The 17,783-nt window shown below is 40.1% G+C and overlaps 2 protein-coding genes across 2 annotated transcripts; both read left to right on the plus strand.

Annotated features, from left to right (window-relative positions):
- The first annotated feature begins 919 nt into the window (after positions 1 to 919).
- LOC306960891 (N-acetylaspartate synthetase-like) lies at positions 920 to 4,271 on the plus strand. The gene is made up of 3 exons (XM_079553494.1): positions 920 to 1,134; positions 2,254 to 2,418; positions 3,867 to 4,271. The coding sequence occupies exons 1-3, from the start codon at positions 969 to 971 to the stop codon at positions 4,238 to 4,240; spliced, it is 705 nt and encodes a 234-aa protein (XP_079409620.1). The 5' UTR covers positions 920 to 968; the 3' UTR covers positions 4,241 to 4,271.
- Positions 4,272 to 11,640: 7,369 nt separating this feature from the next.
- LOC306960857 (uncharacterized protein) lies at positions 11,641 to 17,352 on the plus strand. The gene is made up of 6 exons (XM_079553445.1): positions 11,641 to 11,770; positions 13,617 to 13,715; positions 15,135 to 15,929; positions 15,998 to 16,140; positions 16,218 to 16,333; positions 17,073 to 17,352. Exons 1-6 carry the CDS (start codon positions 11,668 to 11,670, stop codon positions 17,209 to 17,211), a joined length of 1,395 nt encoding a protein of 464 aa, XP_079409571.1. The 5' UTR covers positions 11,641 to 11,667; the 3' UTR covers positions 17,212 to 17,352.
- Positions 17,353 to 17,783: the final 431 nt, after the last annotated feature.

Below are 17,783 nucleotides of genomic sequence, written 5' to 3' on the forward strand. Positions count from 1 at the left end.
AAAGGCTTTAACTGTTAGAGGATAATGTGAATGTGATCCCAACCATCCACAACGTCTACTGAACAAGACTTAGAAAATGAGTCTTCTTGTATTTCTGAGCTACTGCAGCCGTTTCTGTTCATGAGCTTCAATGAACAGTTTGGGGAGGCCGGACAGAAGGTTTGTGCGCAACTGCAGCCTCTGGAGGGTCCTACACCTTGATGTTCGGGAGACTCCAGAGGCACCAGCAGCTTCAAATACCTGTTTGCTGCTTTATAGCAGCGGTTCTCTTAATCAGATGCATTTGTCTGGCAGAAACTGTCCTCATTGTGCCTTTATCTGCACAATTTAGAGTGTGCTCTGAATCCGCCACATTAAAGATTATGTTTAATCTTTCATGAAATATTGAAGGTTTTCATACCTAGTCCAAGGCATTCAAGGCATTTCAGTCAATACCTGGTGGCACAGATGTCACCCCATGTTTTTTTTGACAAAATCTTGACAAAAAAATAAATTACATTTTCGTCAAAAGACTAAGATTAAAACTAAATTGAAATATGTTAATATGTCAAAATTAACACAGTGCCCCACTCACTGGGCCTACCTGAAACAATTGTTTTCTCTGTTTGGACACTACACTTTCAAATAACGTGCCCCTTCTCTTTTACACTGTCTCCTGCCCTTTGGCTGAAACTTAAACATCACCTTCAAGACATATTATGTAATTAAAAAAAGACAAAATCTCATCTTGTTACTTAAGGCCATTTAATTACCACTTTCACAGCGTGAGAACTTCTTGTCTTTTGCACATATGAACAAAGTTTTAGTTTTCAAATACCCCACAAAAGAGTCTTCCCATTATTGGTCAGCTTGTTCATTGATAAGAATGTGTCTTATCTTGTGAGAACCACAACCAGCACCAGACAAAGGCAGCGGCCAATTCACCAGCAGACGATATTAAGCAACACTGCTGTGGAGAAGAATGGAAAATGAAAACAGAAGATAAACCCGTTGTAGTGCGAGAGTTCGAGAGCAGAGATGAGCAGGACGTTCGGAGGATCTTTTCTGAAGGGATGAGGGAGATGGTCACAGACACTGCCTTCAGAGGTTTGAGGCACCATCCTGAGAGTCTACTGATCTATCTGGTCATGACCGGTAAGAACGCTGGCTGTGCCTTTACGATCATTTTGTACAATGTATGTGAGCTTAGGTCAAATATTAATGCAATAATAATCCTGCTTGTAATTACTCAAAAAAGAAGCTCGCCCGGTCATTTTGTGGCAGGGTTATGGCCTGATAAGGTAAGGAAACCCCGCAGTTCAGGTAAAAAGTGCATACAAGTGACTGTTACGAGTACTGCTAACAATGACATGCTGGGTTATCGAGAGAGTCAGGATGTTTCCTGATAGGCAGTGGCACTTTTGGGTCACAAGAAGATAATGATTTAATAATAACAGACTACAAAAGTTGGGCTATAATATGTTTACAGGTTACAGCAATAGCCTGGACTATTGTGAGAGACATTACAGGGATATTTCAGGATTTCCTCGTTATCCAGAGTATTGCTAATTTCTGGAGATATTTTTTTTGTAATTCATGCAGTTCTTTTGTTTGAAGAGTTACGATATCAGCTAGCCTGCATTAAAAACAGTCACACTCCACAGTGCACCTGAGGCAAATCACTTATAACGCCAGACTAACCATATAAATGTCTGTGTCGATAGAATAATTTTAACCATTTTGCATTTAAAATAACTTATATTTGAGCAGCATCAGCTTCGTGGATGTACAAGCTACGTGGCGGGGGAGTGATCTGCTGGAAAATAGTACCTCAAAATGCGATTATTCATGTGATGCAAGGTCAGTAAAATTCCAAAAATTATTCGATCGACACAGACATTTATATCGTTAGTCTGGCGTTATAAGTGATTTGCCTCAGATTGCACTGTGGAGCGGGTCAGACTGTTTTTAATGCAGGCTAGCTGATACCATAGAAATGCACTAGCTTTGCACTAGCCTAGCGCCACGAAACTCTTCAAATATAAGAACTGCATGAATTACAAAAAAAAATATCTCCAGAAATCAGCAACACTCTGGATAACTAGGAAATTAGGCCCTATGTCAAAAATCCTGAAATATCCCTTTAATGAAGTTACACAAACTTCTGTCCTCTGTCAAAAAAAGGCAAGTTACCCAGTTAAATAGTGATCGTACTGCATATTTGAACTACCATAATCTACTCTCACTGCACTTCTCTGACTTCTTATCTTTCAGTGTCAGGCGTGTGGATCTCTGCGTGTTGGTGGGTGATTGTGCTCCTCCCTGTGGCGATACTCTACGCTCGCTACTACTTCAGCCATAGAGTAACGCTCAGTTCCACGAAGCACGCCTTAAAAACAGACATGGCCAACATCGAGAGGTTTTACACCAAGTCACCAGGTACAATACATCTCAGGACTACCACGTTGTGATCATTGCTTGGCATGCGATTCTCATTGGAGAGGGAAGAAGGGTTACGCATATGAAGAACAGTGAACAAATCAATCTTAGGGAAAGAGTTTCAGCGTGAGAACAGTGAGGTTTGAGTGTCTTTGAGAGTCACTTAAGAGCTCTGTGATAACATGTCTTTCATACAAGCTTTATCACACATCAGTGCCTCTGATATGCAGTAGTTTTGAGGTTCAAGATCCCAGTGCTCATATTAATAATGACATCTAGATGCAGTAAACAAGGGTATTTTTTTTTTTTTCAGTGACAATAGAAGGTTTTTGACGGTGTGGTTTCCCGTTTGACCTTTGTAATATATCCAGGTGAAAAATAGAATATCGTGATAAAGTTAATGAATTTCTGTAATACAACTTAAAATGGAACTAATATATGATACAGACTCATGACATGCAAAGTGACATATATCAAGTTTTTGCCATGATTTTGGCTTACAACTTGTAAAAACCCCAAATTCAAAATCTGTCACTCTTTCATCAGCTTATGAATCTAAAACACCTGAAAAGGGTCCCTGAGACTTTAAATGGTATCAGACTGGTGCAGTAGACTTCACCATCATGGGTAAGACTACTGACATGACAGTTGTACAGAAAACCATCATTGATGCCCTCCATAAGGAGGGAATGTCTCAAAAGATAATAGCAAAAGAAGTTGGATGTTCTCAAAGAGCTGGAAGGGCAAAGGGTGGTAAAAAAAAAAAGGTGCACAAGCGGATGAGCGATGGAGAGTATTATCAGGAAAAGGCCATTCAATAAGTGTGGGGTACCTTCACAAGGACTGACTGAGGCTGTCAGTGCATCAAGAGCCACCACACACAGACGGATCCTGGACATGGGCTTCAAATGTCATATTCCTGTGGTTGAAACATCCTGGTCTCTCATAACACCTCAGCAGTGCCACACCACGCAACCGCATTAAGGCAGTAATTTAAGTAAAAAGGGCCCAAACCAAGTACGAAGTACATATGCATGATTATAGTTTTCAGAGGGCCAACATTTCTGTTTAAAATCAGTGTCTATTTTTTTATTGATTTCATGTAATATTCTAATCTTCCGAGATTTTGAATTTGGTTTTTTACAAGCTGTAAGCCAAAATCATCAAAATTAATGCATGTCACTTTGCATGTCATGGGTCTATATCATATATTAGTTTCGCATTTTAAGTTGAATTACAGAAATAAATGAACTTTTTCCACAATATTCGAGTTTCACCTGTAATATCAACTTTAGAAAACAATCAAGGTGTGTACAGGTTTCACTAAATCCTGCCAAAGCAAGCAATAGTAAATGGCACACAGCTTTAATTTGACAAGGGCCCATCACAGGGTTGAAGTTTTTTTTGCACTTAATATATTTATTGACCAAGCTGTCTCCCTTGTGCAGGCTCGTGTGTGTGGGTGGCAGAAGTGAACAACCAAGTGGTGGGGCTCGTTGCAGCCAAGCAGAGGTCCCATGAAGTGGTGGAGCTGAAGCGCATGTCCGTGCACCATAGACACCGTTGCCAGGGCGTTGGCATGGCCCTGGGTCGGAAAGTCGTGGAATATGCATCAACTCAAGGTTTTGCTAAAGTCGTGTTGGGAACCACAAACTACACACCAGCCGCTCACAACCTGTACAGACGCCTTGGATTTCAGTGTGTGGGTGTCACTAATGGTTACACTGTTTCAGCTGCACCAGGACCATCTCTGTTAGAGCGGCTTTTCTACAGAGTCCGACATCATCACTATGAACTGGAACTCGAACACAAGGAAAACTAGAAATAACAACATAAGCTTCTATGGTGAAAGACTGTTGTGGGGCGGAGGAAGGAGGAGGTGGAGCTGACCAGTGCAGGACACCACGCTCTGAAACAGGGACAAACCCAGGAGGCGGTGCACCGTTTCAGAGGATCAGAGGAGACAGAGCAGCCAGCCAGGTTTCTGCCGAGTGCTAGTTTCCCCGACCTACAAGGTCATGCGAGTCAGGTTAACACAGAGTGGCCACGTGGCTCAGCCTCAGCAGCTCAGGACTGACACCTGAACACTTTTATGTTGTACTCTTGTACAATGACAATAAAGCACTTACTTACTTACTTCTCTGTTGAATTCAGATTCTGAGTTCTACATTACATGCCATACTCTGCACTGTAACAACACCTTCATATTCAGATCAAAGTGCCTCCCTTGAGGGCTCAGTTTCACTCTTATTTATGTATTTATTTATTTGATAGTGTTAACAATTAACACAGCAACATTTAATTTGCAATGTTTGTACTTTGAAGGTCTTTTAAAATGCATTTACAGTCTTCATACCTGACAAAATGCAAAGGTATTTTTTGACAATGTTCAGTGTTTTAGTCGACCTTATGTGGCAATACGAGTGGTTAAGGTGGTAGAAATTAAACATAATATACTTAAAAGTAACTAAAATACCAACAACGCCAGCTTGAATAAACAAGCACTAAAGGACACACAGGTTCGTAATGGAATGAGAGGCATACAGTTCCATTATGAAAAATATAGTATTTCATTTATTTACTTCGTATTAAGTTCATTAAATTATTTTGTTGCATTTCGTTTCCTCATACCCAGTACCATAAAACATAAGTTTCAGTTCACATTCTCTCGTTGGTTGTGACAAACATGGGCACAATCGTTCATTTAGTTTTGTCGAAGTGCGCCAGTGGGTTGACCAAAGGGAAGGAAACAACCCAGGCGTCATAGATACAAAGCAGAAGGGCAAGAGGCGAGAAGGCGAGAAGGCGAGACAGCCATGGTGTTGGGGACCTATTTAAAAAAAGAACGTTAGCTTATGAAATGATCACGTTTATCACTGCCTTGATCAAAACAAGCACGTACCTCCTCCGAGCGCAGAGGCACGCGCTGTCAGGACAAACAACCGGAGGAACACACCCACGGAGGACAAAAGCTCGGCCATCGGCCACCATAGTACACCCCTGTACACCGCGGCGCAGGCCGGAGCTAAAAGTGATACAATCGCCTGATCAACAACGAGTAAGATGTGATAGTTATGATAAAGAGAACTATACTGATTACCTGTGAGCCGCCCGCGGCTAACGCTCCGAGACTACCCGGAAGAGGGACGGTGAGGCGGCGTATGTGGGGGCGGCAACAGTGAAAGCAGAGGACGGTAAAGCTAAAGCAGGGGCTATTTATATTTTAGGGCTGGCGCCAACTAGTGGCAAGTTCAGCCTGCTACACTTACATTTTGTATCACTGGATAACTTCTGATTCCAAAGCACAAGGAGCACAAGGCTCTGAAATATGCAATTGGAACGACCAAATGGAATTTTGTTCCAAATTATTAAAATTTTTATTAAAGTTTTTTTTACTGTCCATATAAAAATGTGGTCAGTCTTATTTAATCAAATAAAAGCATGTGGGACCGGGACTTGAAGTACTGATAACAAAAGTATAAAAAAAATTGGGCTCCATGTGTGTGAATGGGAACCTATTTTTGTTTATGAAAAATAGCAAAATTCGGCATAAAAATGTAAAACATAAAAAAAATTACTTGGGTAACTTTTAAAGTTCTACTTCTCTGACACCTTAGTCAGATCTCACTTCTTCTTTTGTGCGAATGCGTGAGCTGGTGAAGGCGCTTGCCAGTAGCTGTCTCCAGCTGAGCTTTTACTCTCACTTATTTATTTATTTATTTTTTACTCACATTTTATTGTTTTTACCCAGCATTTTATGGTGACATTTTATTGAATTTTATCTGCGATTTTAACTGCACTAACTTGCACAACTCGCTACCCGGCCGGTCCCAGCAGCTAGCTAGCTGCCCCTGTCCTCGTCATGCCCCCAGAAGACCAGGACCTGGTCAAAATTATCACAGATCTAAAACTCCACAATCAGAGACTGGTAGCGCAGCTAAAAGACAATGAAAAGCTCCTCAATAGATTTATGGACATTGCTCACCAACAGTCACAGCACATATCAAAAATGAGCGCCTCGCTGTAGGACACGCTAGCCTGGGACCCCCTTACCTGCCCGCGCCCGTCATCCTGCTCAACCCCATCTCCTGGTAACCAGTCCTCCTGAACATAGCCAGAGTCCGCCCCATTCTCTCTCGGGCCAACACGGAGACGCTAATGCATGCTTTTATCACCAGTCGTATCGACTACTGTAATGCCCTGCTTTCTGGTCTTCCCAAAAAGAGGATCTCAGGTTTACAACTCTTACAAAATTCAGCAGCTCGTGTCCTGACGAAGACCAGGAGGCGGGACCACATTACACCGGTTTTAGAATCGCTGCATTGGCTCCCCGTGTGTTTCAGGATCGATTTTAAAGTTCTTTAAATGGTTTTTAAATGTCTTAATGGTCTTGGTCCTTCTTATCTTTCAGAACTGCTTTTACCTTACGAACCTTCATGGCCCCTTCGCTCCTCCGGCAGGGGTCTCCTAGTTATTCCTAAAGTCAACAGAAAAACTCACAGTGAGGCGTCTTTCCAATATTACGGCCCTCGCCTCTGGAACCACCTGCCGGAGGAGCTCAGGGCTGTAGAGAACGTTCAAGTTTTTAAGAGCAGGCTCAAGACCCACCTTTTTAGCTTAGCTTTTAACTGATATTTATTTTTGCTAAGCCTATTTATTATTATTTATCAGTACCTTAAAATTAATTAAATTGACATTTAATAGTTATTAATATTTACCAAAGAAAAAAAAAAAGAGTGGTGCGCACTGAATGGGTGCTGCTGCCGGATGCTCTCTCATCGAATGCAATTTCTCCATCTGTGAGATCAATAAAGTATCATCTTATCTTATCTTATCTTATATTTATTCTGTATTTATGTATTTTACCTCTCGGTCTTATTTTTTATTTTCCTATTATTCGATTTTACTCATTTTAACAATTTTTATGCTCTTCCAGTTTCCTCTGGAGGAGCCCTCTGCCTCGGGAGCGGTGATTGGCCGTGGCTGCTGGGGGGCTGTCTTGTGGGTGTCTGGATGGAGGTGTGGTGTTGTCTGGGCACCCTGTGTTAGTGCCCTGTGGCTGCAGCCGAGGTGCCGCTCCCGATGCAGACGGCTCCTTGGATGGTGTTCCCTTACCTGGTTTATCTGCACCCAGCCTTATCTTAGCCTTTTGTCCATAGTCTCCACTGTTTTACCTTGAGTGTGTGTTGTGTGCTTGTGTGGTGTGTGTCTGGGGAGGTGGGTGGAGGGAGTGTGAATGCGACAATGTGTCTGTATTTTTGGAAGGAGGTGGGTGTGAGAGAATGTTTTTAAATCTGTAAAGCACTTTGTGTTACATGACATGTATGAAAAGCGCTATACAAATAAAATTTGATTTGATGAAAATGGACTATACAGCAAATTTTCAAGTCATGGAAACATTTTTTTTCCCCATTTGCTCCAAGTGATTACTTTTGTGATTTATATCCAATTTATTAAAGACGTCCTCTTCAAACACACCACATATGATCACGTTTAGAAAAATAAGTGTCTGAATGATAATAATAATAATGGACATAATTCCAATCAGCACAAATATAGAGCAATCAAAAATGTTGATAACCCAAACAAAACATAATAAGGAGAAACTACTTCATGCACACACGGCCTTTCAACTCTGGAAGACAGATGCTTTTAAAAACACCTCCACATCCGCAGCTTGCAAAGCAGCATTTCAATTTCTGTCTTTAGTATCCATACTTTACTCAAGTAAAAAAACTACTTCTTCCACCACTTTCACCATTGCCTATTACTTGATTGCAAATTGCTGTAAATTTACAGCCAATTTTCAACACTAAAATACCGTTTTCATGTTTAACAGGGTAGTACTGTAGTTTGCAATGCATTGTGGGTTGCTTAACTTGAAGCAACAGGACAGATGCCATTAACAGTATGATGATGTTAAAATTACGGGACACTACAGTATTTTTTGAAAAAATGCGTGCTGACGTGGGTATTTGGAGCATGGTCAGAACAGAAGCCAGACGTCGTTTTAACTGAGGCTAGCCTACTGCTTTTGGTCAAAAATATAGGTACAACACAGAAATAATTTGCCATCAACATCTGGAGGGATCATCATTCATGAACCATCATTGGGATCAGAATTTCCAGGTGGACTTTGTATGCCATGTGCTACACATCATCGTGTGTTCTTCAACAACATCCAGTGGGTCTTGCATCTACAAATTAAATGGTAATTAAACTCTTATTCATATTAATGTTTGATATGAAACTGGTGGTCAGGAGTTTGCTTTCTAGTGATTTAAATATGCCATATCAGTGAGGCTTGGATTTAAATTAGGATTGGATTTTCATATTTTTTGTTTAATGCTAACATTAGCCTGTGCATCGGAGGAACAGCACTTGTTGACGAGGTACTTTTGACTCAGCACTTTTACCAGGGTACTTTGCTTACCCTAGTATCAGTACTTAAATACTGAAGTCATGTCAAAATTTGATGTCTCTGCATGAAATGCACCTACCACCAGGCAGTAACAAAATGTTCCTCTGTCAGATCTGTTGTTATAACTGTGCAACCATAGTTAGGCACATGAGAATGCATAAAAGTATGCCTGACTTGTAAGTGTGTTTTATTTTCTACAGTCTATGGTTTTACCAGATTGCAGTTGGACTTTTCAAAAGTTTTCAACGTTTAAGTGTCACACTCACAGACAAAACAAACGTGCAGTTAGCCCTACTTTGCCTTAAAAATAGACTGGTTGCACTTTCAATTTTGCATGCCAAATCTGTTGACTAATTTTGACCTTTTCATATTTTTTATTTAAAAATGCTAACATTGTAATGTATTTTACTCTGCAGGTGTTCGCCACTGCATTTGACGTTGAGACAGCTCTCAGTCTTCCTCCAAGTCCTCATCTATTACTGCCAGGTAAAGTATATATTTCATTTAGATTAATTGATAGACACATAATTTGTCATATTGGCCATTCATTGTCAGGTAACATACATTCCCTTGTTGCTATGACTTGAAGTTTCATGTGCAACAGGACAAGTTACATTTAGAGGTTGGATGATCACCATGGAGGCCCGTGTAATCTGTGAGGGCATCACACCAACATTTGCAACTGGACTTGCTGCTGTGTTCGCAATCTACTATATATTCAACCTGCAGTATCAGGAAGAGGCAGCCTGCACGCTGGAATTCATTCAGAGGTGAAACATCTTCTTTGGACAATTAAATTAGTTTGGAGTGTACACTGAGCATTGCTGATTGAATAGTTTATTTATTGTAATGATTATGATTGTTGTTGTTTGACAGTGGAACCACTGGAATAACGCTGCAGAAAGGAACAGCGGCTACCAAAGTGAGTGAACAAGAAGACATGAAAGTACAAGTCTACCTCACTGGACTATTTTTCAGAAGTAAAACACATGCCAGTACCTCACAGGACATTTTAAGTCTAGCTTGCAGTGGCACACCTTACAGTTTCATCTATGCGTGTTCTTATTGTTGCATATTATTGATGCGTAGAGTCAAAATGTTCCAGTCTACTACCATAGTTTCAAAGTAGTCTTGATGCACATGTTGAACATTTTGTGCTGTTTGCTGTTCTTAAGGCGAGACACGGCAGGTATTGATTTTTCATGCAGCGGTTAATGTGGAAATATTTTGCTTGTTTTCTCCCTTAACATCTTCATGTCTGTATAAAAATTACAAAATTTACCCTGCAAGATGCTTATTTTATGATGTCTTGTCCGAGAGGGAGCTTGAGGTAATTGTAAGTAATGTGTCCTGCGCAAGGGGCTCATGATGATGCTACATATTACTTTGAATATTTTAATTTTTTCAGAGGGATTTTTTAATATCTAAATTTCAGTCTTATTTATTGAGTTTTGAACCCCCAAAACAAGATCTTGTCGCTGAAAATAAAGACAGTTGTGGCCATTTTATGAATAAAATATAAAATAACAGAAAACTTCCAAGCATTTTTTCCTCATATTTATGTCAGTAATGTTCAGCTATTTTTTTTTTCCTATTCACATATAGCGTCTTGCCTTAGGTTTGTTTAATGTTCAAAATGTAATTATGAATGCATATCTTCGTGTACAGCAGAGAATACCTTGCAGATTACACTATATAAATCTTAAATGTAAATCTTTTAAGTTGACTATTTAAGAGTTTTTAAAGTAGCACTATTGTTAAAAACTCAACATTGTTCTTTGAAATAAAGGTTTCTACTTTTTATTGATGTTTTTATTGCTTATTTTGCTTGATTAGACTGTGATCTATCTGTGATTTACAGAATACTACTGTAAAGTAATTTTAACCTATGAATACCGCAAAATAACGGTATACTGCTGGCGTCCTGGCTGCCAGCTCTTTACTGTAAATTGTAGTAATAAAGAAATATACCGTTTTTGTTGTTTACAGACTACTAACGGAAAGTCAATGTACGTTCCAATACCGTAAAATTATCAGTAAAGAGCTGGCAACCCTGCTGCCAGCTCTTTACTGTTATTTTACAGGAAAATTGTTTACAGTGTAGTTGTAGTGTTCTATGGTACTTGGTGTTTGAGAAGACCTGACTAAAGTGATATGAAAATGGACCATTCAGCAAATTTTCATGTTTTGAAATCTTTTCTTCCTGAGTTCCCGTTCAGTTATTCTTGTGAAATACTCCCGACTCATAATAAATGCTTCCTGTTAAAGCTTGTCATCATATTTTGTTCAAGATTCATAAGAAAACCGTTAAAGAATGACTGCACGGCTAGAAAAAAAAAAAAAAAAAAGTTTAGCGTTTTCGTTTTAATAAAGAAATGTGTATAAAAATGAGATTGATATACAAATTTGAGACAACAATTATATCTGAGCTGAAGTATTAAATAACAAAGCAAAGAAAACCCTTACGGCAGGGTTATTCCCGTGCATGTCCACACTGCCTCTTCACCTAAAATGCAGCCTTTGTACACACTAAAATCCACAGGCTAAGGCATATTTTAAGGTCGTTTCAGTGGAAATGAGGACAAGAGAAATCAATGTCAGTTTCTTAAGTTGCACTAAAACAGGTAAGTGTGTAAAAAAGTTTAACAGTTTATAGTTATTCGACAGTTATCTTTGTGGGAATACTATTTCTTGACAAGGCCTATGTCAGTCTTCGGAGTCAAAAAGAGGAACCAAAAAAAAAAAAAAGTGGGAAGTGAAATACGTTTTGCTCGTGAAACCTCGGTCATCATTTTCAGAGGCAGATAAGACCTCGGTGAGGAGCAAACATGAGCGTAGAGTACAGCAACTCTGAAGCCAACATGGAAATCGACGACAGTAAAAACGCTTACAAGTCGCTTCTGATGGACGCCGAAAAACTACGCTTCTCAGGTAAACACTTTACTCGATAAATAAATACATAAAGAGTACAATGTGGTTTAGAGGTTTTAAGATTGTGGTATTGGGCTGCTGCTGCTTCTGCTGGTGAGAGGAGTCTATGGGTTTGCGGCACATTTTAAATAACCTTTTAAAGTCGCTACACCTGATTTTTTTTATTATTACAAACAATGAAAAAGGAAGCCACCAACTTACTAGTGTTGGTCCAAACTCATTCTAACACATTTGTAATATCTCGATTCTTCATAGGGACGAGTTTATTTGCACATTTCACAACAAGAAAGGGTCACTTTTTGGGATCATTGTCACAGAAATGTTTTTCCCCAAGGATATCTGAGTTTACGATATACTAAATATACAAAATACAACATTTGTTCCACTACTAGACAAAAAAAATCAGGTATAGTGGCTTTAAAGCAGGGGTGTCAAACTCATTTTGGGTCACCGGCCAAAATTCAGCTCCCACAGCGGGTCGCGAACCGCATATAATAGAGAAAATGTTTCCAATTAATGAAATAATCAGCTGTGATTTGGTCAAAGCCCCAACTTGACTGTAGCTTCATTAAAAACAACGGCTTACACTTGTATTGCACTTTACAAGCCTGTGTCACAAGTTCCTCAACGTACTACATAGTAGTCATTATTCATTCACTCCACACTCGTTGGTAGTAAGCTGTTATTGAAGCCACAGCCACCCTGGGGCAGACTGTCCATTTATTACGTGGCTATATTATGTGTTATTCATATCCTGAGCTTATTATGTCAGTGCCCTCTGCTGGACACGTGTGGAACTCTTTCCTTTTTTTTAATTTAATGCCCCCTAGTGGCTAGAATGAGCATTCTGGTTATTCTTTTTAAAAAAATCATTCGCCGCGCAGGAATGGGGTAGAGACTTACTTTCTTTTTTACATACTCAGGAATTTATGCTCTACAGGGCAGGGGCCAGATTAAATCATCTTGTGGGCAGGATCAGGCCCGCGGGCCATATGTTCGACACCCCTGCTTTAAAGGAATAGGCCACCATTTTGAAATACTGTGATATGTTCTTACTTTAGCTGAGGCGAGCTGATATCTTGTTGACTGGTCTTTACGTGTGCGCTCAGTCACGTAAACAGAGCACAGACGGCGTTAGCATTTAGCCTCTCCTCTTCTCATCTATGGATCCAAACGGAGGTCAAGGTAGTAGCAACCAAACTCTTCCACATTTTCCTATTTAAACATGGTTACATGAGCCTGTACGCATCCAAGTATAGCCACACAAAAAAACATGTCGATTTTCTAAGCGGATAAAAAGGGGGACTATATTGCAAGGCGTAGCAATATTACTACGCCTTGCAATATAGTAGTATAGGTGTAGTAATATTACTAGGCCTTGCAATAGTGTAGTCACACAAAATTAAACATGTCCATTTTCTAAGCGTGTAAAAGGGGACCTATATTGCAAGGCCTAGTAATATTGCTAGGCCTTGCCCTTGCCCCCCTTTATAGCCGCTTACAAAATGGACATGTTTAATTTTGTGTGACTGCACTTGGATTGAGTACAAAGAGGAAGAGTTTGGTTGCTACTGCCTTGACCTCCGTTTGGATCCATAAATGAGAAGAGGAGAGGCTAAATTCTAACGCTGTCTGTGCTCTGTTTACGTGACCGAGGGCAGGCTTAATGACCATATTTTCTAAGAACAACCCCTGCCTTTTAAGTGACACCTTAGGGTTAGGATTATTTCCTCAAATGGTGCATGGCCAAAGCTTTTTGATAATCACAGTGTGTGCTCACTCTTATGAACAATAGGCATTCATGCAGCATCCAGATGGCTCACTCATATCTCTGTCTTTTTATTAGTTTACACCTTTAAACAAAACCCTTTTCGAGTGGCCACTCTCTGCCTCGGAGTCTTCTGTGTTCTCCTCGTGGCTGGACTCATCGGTCAATCGGTCAGCTGTAAGTATTGAGTGTCATTGAATTTGTCGTTTTACACAAAAGGTAAGGCTGGAAAGGTCAACACAAGAGAAAACCAACGTGTACCATACCATTAGAGCTGGGTTTTTCTTTTTCCAATACCAGTACTATAATGATGCTTGGTTTTTGATACAGATACCTGAACGATTTATCTCCAATGTCAAGAAATGTGTGAAAAATGGGGAATAATTTGGGAGGAAATGGAACAAAAAAATAGGGGAAATATTACATATAAAAATAAGCAAAAATGAGGGAAACAAATTGAAAATAAAAATAAAAAAATTGGGTCAAAAATAAGAAAACAATTTGTAAAAAAATAATAAATAAATTGGGAAAATTCGGCAAACATTGAAAAAAAAAAGGAAAAAAATGTGGAATAAATTGGGTTAAAAATGAGGAAAAACTGGATGAATACAGAAACTATAATTAAAATGAGCAAGAAAAAGGGAAAAAGAAAAGGGGAAACAGGGAAAAAAATGGGGCAAAAATAAGAAAGAAATCTGTCAATAAAAAAAATGGTACAAACATTGAGCAACACAAAGGGCAAAAATGGGGGAATTTTTAATTATTTTTTTTTTTATTTGAGCTGAAACAACCAAGTCACTCGGTTTTTGCTTTTGATACTTTCATTTTGCGATACCAATAGAACCTAAACTTTTTTTCCCAAACCAAACTGGTTTCGTTTAACAGAATCCAGCCCGGTACCATACCAACTCTGTCGATCGAGCACTTTAAAAAACTGTACATTTGTAACTTTTAAAGCAGTACTAAGTAACTTGTTTACCTTAATAAATCCTCTCCGTAGTCCCTCAGGGGGTAATACAAGTATCAATGGGATAATTGGGGGGTCTTTCATTGTCCCCTGGTGTCTCTCTTTCAACTTCCTTGCACCGGGTCGGAGGCACCAATACACTAATGGAATCACGAAGAAGAAGCTAACAGGCTAACGGGCAAAGCTAACTGCAGGCTAGCGCCACTTAAACAGTATTTAAAGCCAATTTTGAGTGAAAAAAATAATATCCATTGAGTAATTGGATGTACAATATCCCTCTCTCCCTTTGTTAGTGTAGTATTTACTCTCACGGATGATTAATGAGTAAAAAAACGCAACATCCTATGACACAAGCAATGGCACTTATGGCCTCTAGGGGCTTGAGTTATAGTTCTGCTTTAAGTAAACATCAAGCTGAACATTTTTTAGTTACCAATTTTTCAAAGCAATGGCTACAACTAATCCATAACGTCTATGGCTCAAATACTAGTTGTCTGATTTCCCTCCAGAAAAATACTGAGACATATTGATATACTGCATGTTAATAGAATAGTATGTTTAGAATCTCCAAGTTTTGTGTGATAAGGGGAGCAGACACATTTTTAACTTGTTTGTAACTGTTTTCAAAGATCGCCGAGTACAGGAGGAAAGTACAAATAAACTGCAGAGTGTCAATGCAGACAAGGACGGCCTACAGAAGTCTCTGGCAAAGGTTCAAAAAGAGAAAGGCAAAGTAGAGGAGCGACAAAGAGTGTTGGAGCAAAAAGTGGACCAACTGACCAGGAGAAAGGACCAAGTTCAGAATGCTTACAACACACTGGCCGAAGAGATGAACAAAGCGAGAGAGAGTGAGAGCGCCTTGAAGGCCACCAAAGCAGCCCTAACCAAAGAGCTCCAGCAGCTGAATGCTACGGCGAACAAGCTACAAAGCGATTACACGGTCATTTTGACGGCCAGGGACATGTACGAGGTCGAACTCAGGCAAGCCGTCCAGCTCAAAACCACCCTGGAGGAAAGCCACAAAGCCCTGACCGCCGAGAGGAACAACTTACAAAACAGTTTTAACAATGTCACCAGATTCAAAGACCAGCTCCAGTTGAGCTACAGCAACCTGATGATGGAGGTAGAGACTCTGGAGAAACAGCTTCACGTCACCACCAACGACAAGGACCAAGCGCAGGCCGGCCACGCGGACGCCACAACGGCAAAGGACGCGCTCCAACTGATGTACGATCTGCTGGTCAAGGGCACGGAGCAGATGAACTCGTCGTATAATAATCTGCTGAGAGAAAAGCAGGAGCTGGAGAGGAGTTGTGGGTCGGCTCGGGCGGAGAGGGACTCGCTGGTGGAGAAGAATGGGAACCTGACGGCAGAGAGGGATCAGCTGCAACTGGAGGTCACCAGACTCAACGTAACAATCGCAGGTGAATGGGCAGCTAAGTATGAACCAAATATGTATGTAAATGTGTTCTTATGGATGTCTTAATTTCAGCCAAGAGATGTCCAACTGGCTGGCGGTCATACATGATGAGCTGCTACTACACTTCGTCAACGAAGAAGAACTGGAAAAACAGCAGGGACAACTGTAAGGGCAAAGGAGCCGACCTGGCCGTAATAACTTCGCAGGAGGAAATGGTCAGTTTATCTTCTATTTCCGAGATTAACATGAAGGAGGATTGATATACTGAATCTAATCTTGTTTCTGTGTTAAGAATTTCATCAATGGGCTGTACTCCAGTGATAAGGAGGTGTGGATCGGACTGACCGATGACAGGGCAGAGGGACGCTTTCATTGGGTGGACGGGACACCGCTAAACCCTAATGCAACGTAAGCACAACCGACACACACAGTCACCAATGAGTAGTTTTTATTTGAAGCATGAGAACATGATTATGATTTCTAGTTTTAGTTCAAGGATATATAGTAATATATGATTAATTTGGCGTCACAGCAGTTAGCGCTCGTGCTTCACAGCTAGAAAGTCCTGGGTTCGATTCCCACCTGGACGGGCCTTTCTGTGTGGAGTTTGCATGTTCTCCCCGTGTCTGTGTAGGTTTCCTCTGGGTACTCCCGTTTCCCCTACCACTAAAAACAAGTACAATAGGCCTGAATGAATGTAGATTGTGAGTGAGTGGCTGGGTGGTGGTCAGACTGGCAACTGTCTGTCAGTGTACCCCAGGGCAGCTGTGGCTACAACAGTCACTTACCACCACCACATATGGCGTGAATGAATAATGAATACAGTGTAGCACTTTGAGAACCTTGGTAATACAGGCTTGTAAAGTGCAATACAAGTGTAAGCCATTATTGCCATTACAGTAATTAGGGCTAATTATTGTATTCACAATGTAGTCATACATATAAATTAACTAGACCCTTAAAATCAAGGCTTTTTATATATAATTCTGATGAAGAAAGAGCTGATTTGATTGAATAGAAGTGAAAAGTGCCGTGTTTTTTATTTGATGCACACAGGTTGGTTTGTGCCTTAGGGTAAAGACTATACTATAACATACTCATAAAAAATAAAGAAAGAAATAACCTGACTTGAGTGACTTTGGTGCAGGTTTTGGGGAAGTGGCCAGCCCAACAGCTACGACGGTCGTAACCAGGACTGTGTTGAGTTCTGGCACCGCAAAACGGGACACGGCGAGTGGAACGACGAGAGCTGCAAGATTGAGCAGTACTGGATCTGCGAGATGTAAAACACAAACAATCATCCAGCAATGATTACCTGTTAGCATGAATTAGAATAGTTAGCATCGCAAAATGACGAGCAGTTAGAAAATGATGATCCATGATCTCTGTATAAAGAAAAGTGATTTTCGTGTTGATGTATCTTTAAATAAATAATATCCATACAACATTCTATGTGTGTTTTAATTTGCCAATATCTATTTATTTGTTTACACTCTCACTCAACCTGGCCTGTTGTACATGTTTTTAGTGGTAGGGGACGTCACCGTCACGGGGAGAACCGCCTGAAATTACTGTATCCATCTTCAAGAGAAAAGGTTAAAAACATAAGCTAGATGCCTAGATCTATCTATCTATCTATCTATCTATCTATCTATCTATCTATCTATCTATCTATCTATCTATCTATCTATCTATCTATCTATCTATCTATCTATCTATCTATCTATCTATCTATCTATCTATCTATCTATCTATCTATCTATCTATCTATCGGAAGTCACACTACAGTAAAACAGTAGTTTAACTCCATTTAAAAATGACTCAATTACAATAGTCTTAGTTCTGGCCTGGGGCAAAA

This window comes from Gobius niger, assembly GCF_951799975.1.
Source record: "Gobius niger genome assembly, chromosome: 3".
Lineage (NCBI taxonomy): Eukaryota > Metazoa > Chordata > Actinopteri > Gobiiformes > Gobiidae > Gobius > Gobius niger.

What these genes read in the sequence shown, in the direction of transcription:
- LOC306960891 (XM_079553494.1), top strand. Translation starts at nt 969, where the DNA reads ATGAAAACAGAAGATAAACCCGTTGTAGTGCGAGAGTTCGAGAGCAGA. An exon ending in GATCTATCTGGTCATGACCG is followed by an intron (nt 1,135 to 2,253) that starts GTAAGAACGCTG and finishes CTTATCTTTCAG; the next exon opens with TGTCAGGCGTGTGGATCTCT. An exon ending in GTTTTACACCAAGTCACCAG is followed by an intron (nt 2,419 to 3,866) that starts GTACAATACATC and finishes TCCCTTGTGCAG; the next exon opens with GCTCGTGTGTGTGGGTGGCA.
- LOC306960857 (XM_079553445.1), top strand. Translation starts at nt 11,668, where the DNA reads ATGAGCGTAGAGTACAGCAACTCTGAAGCCAACATGGAAATCGACGAC. An exon ending in CGAAAAACTACGCTTCTCAG is followed by an intron (nt 11,771 to 13,616) that starts GTAAACACTTTA and finishes TCTTTTTATTAG; the next exon opens with TTTACACCTTTAAACAAAAC. An exon ending in ACTCAACGTAACAATCGCAG is followed by an intron (nt 15,930 to 15,997) that starts GTGAATGGGCAG and finishes TCTTAATTTCAG; the next exon opens with CCAAGAGATGTCCAACTGGC.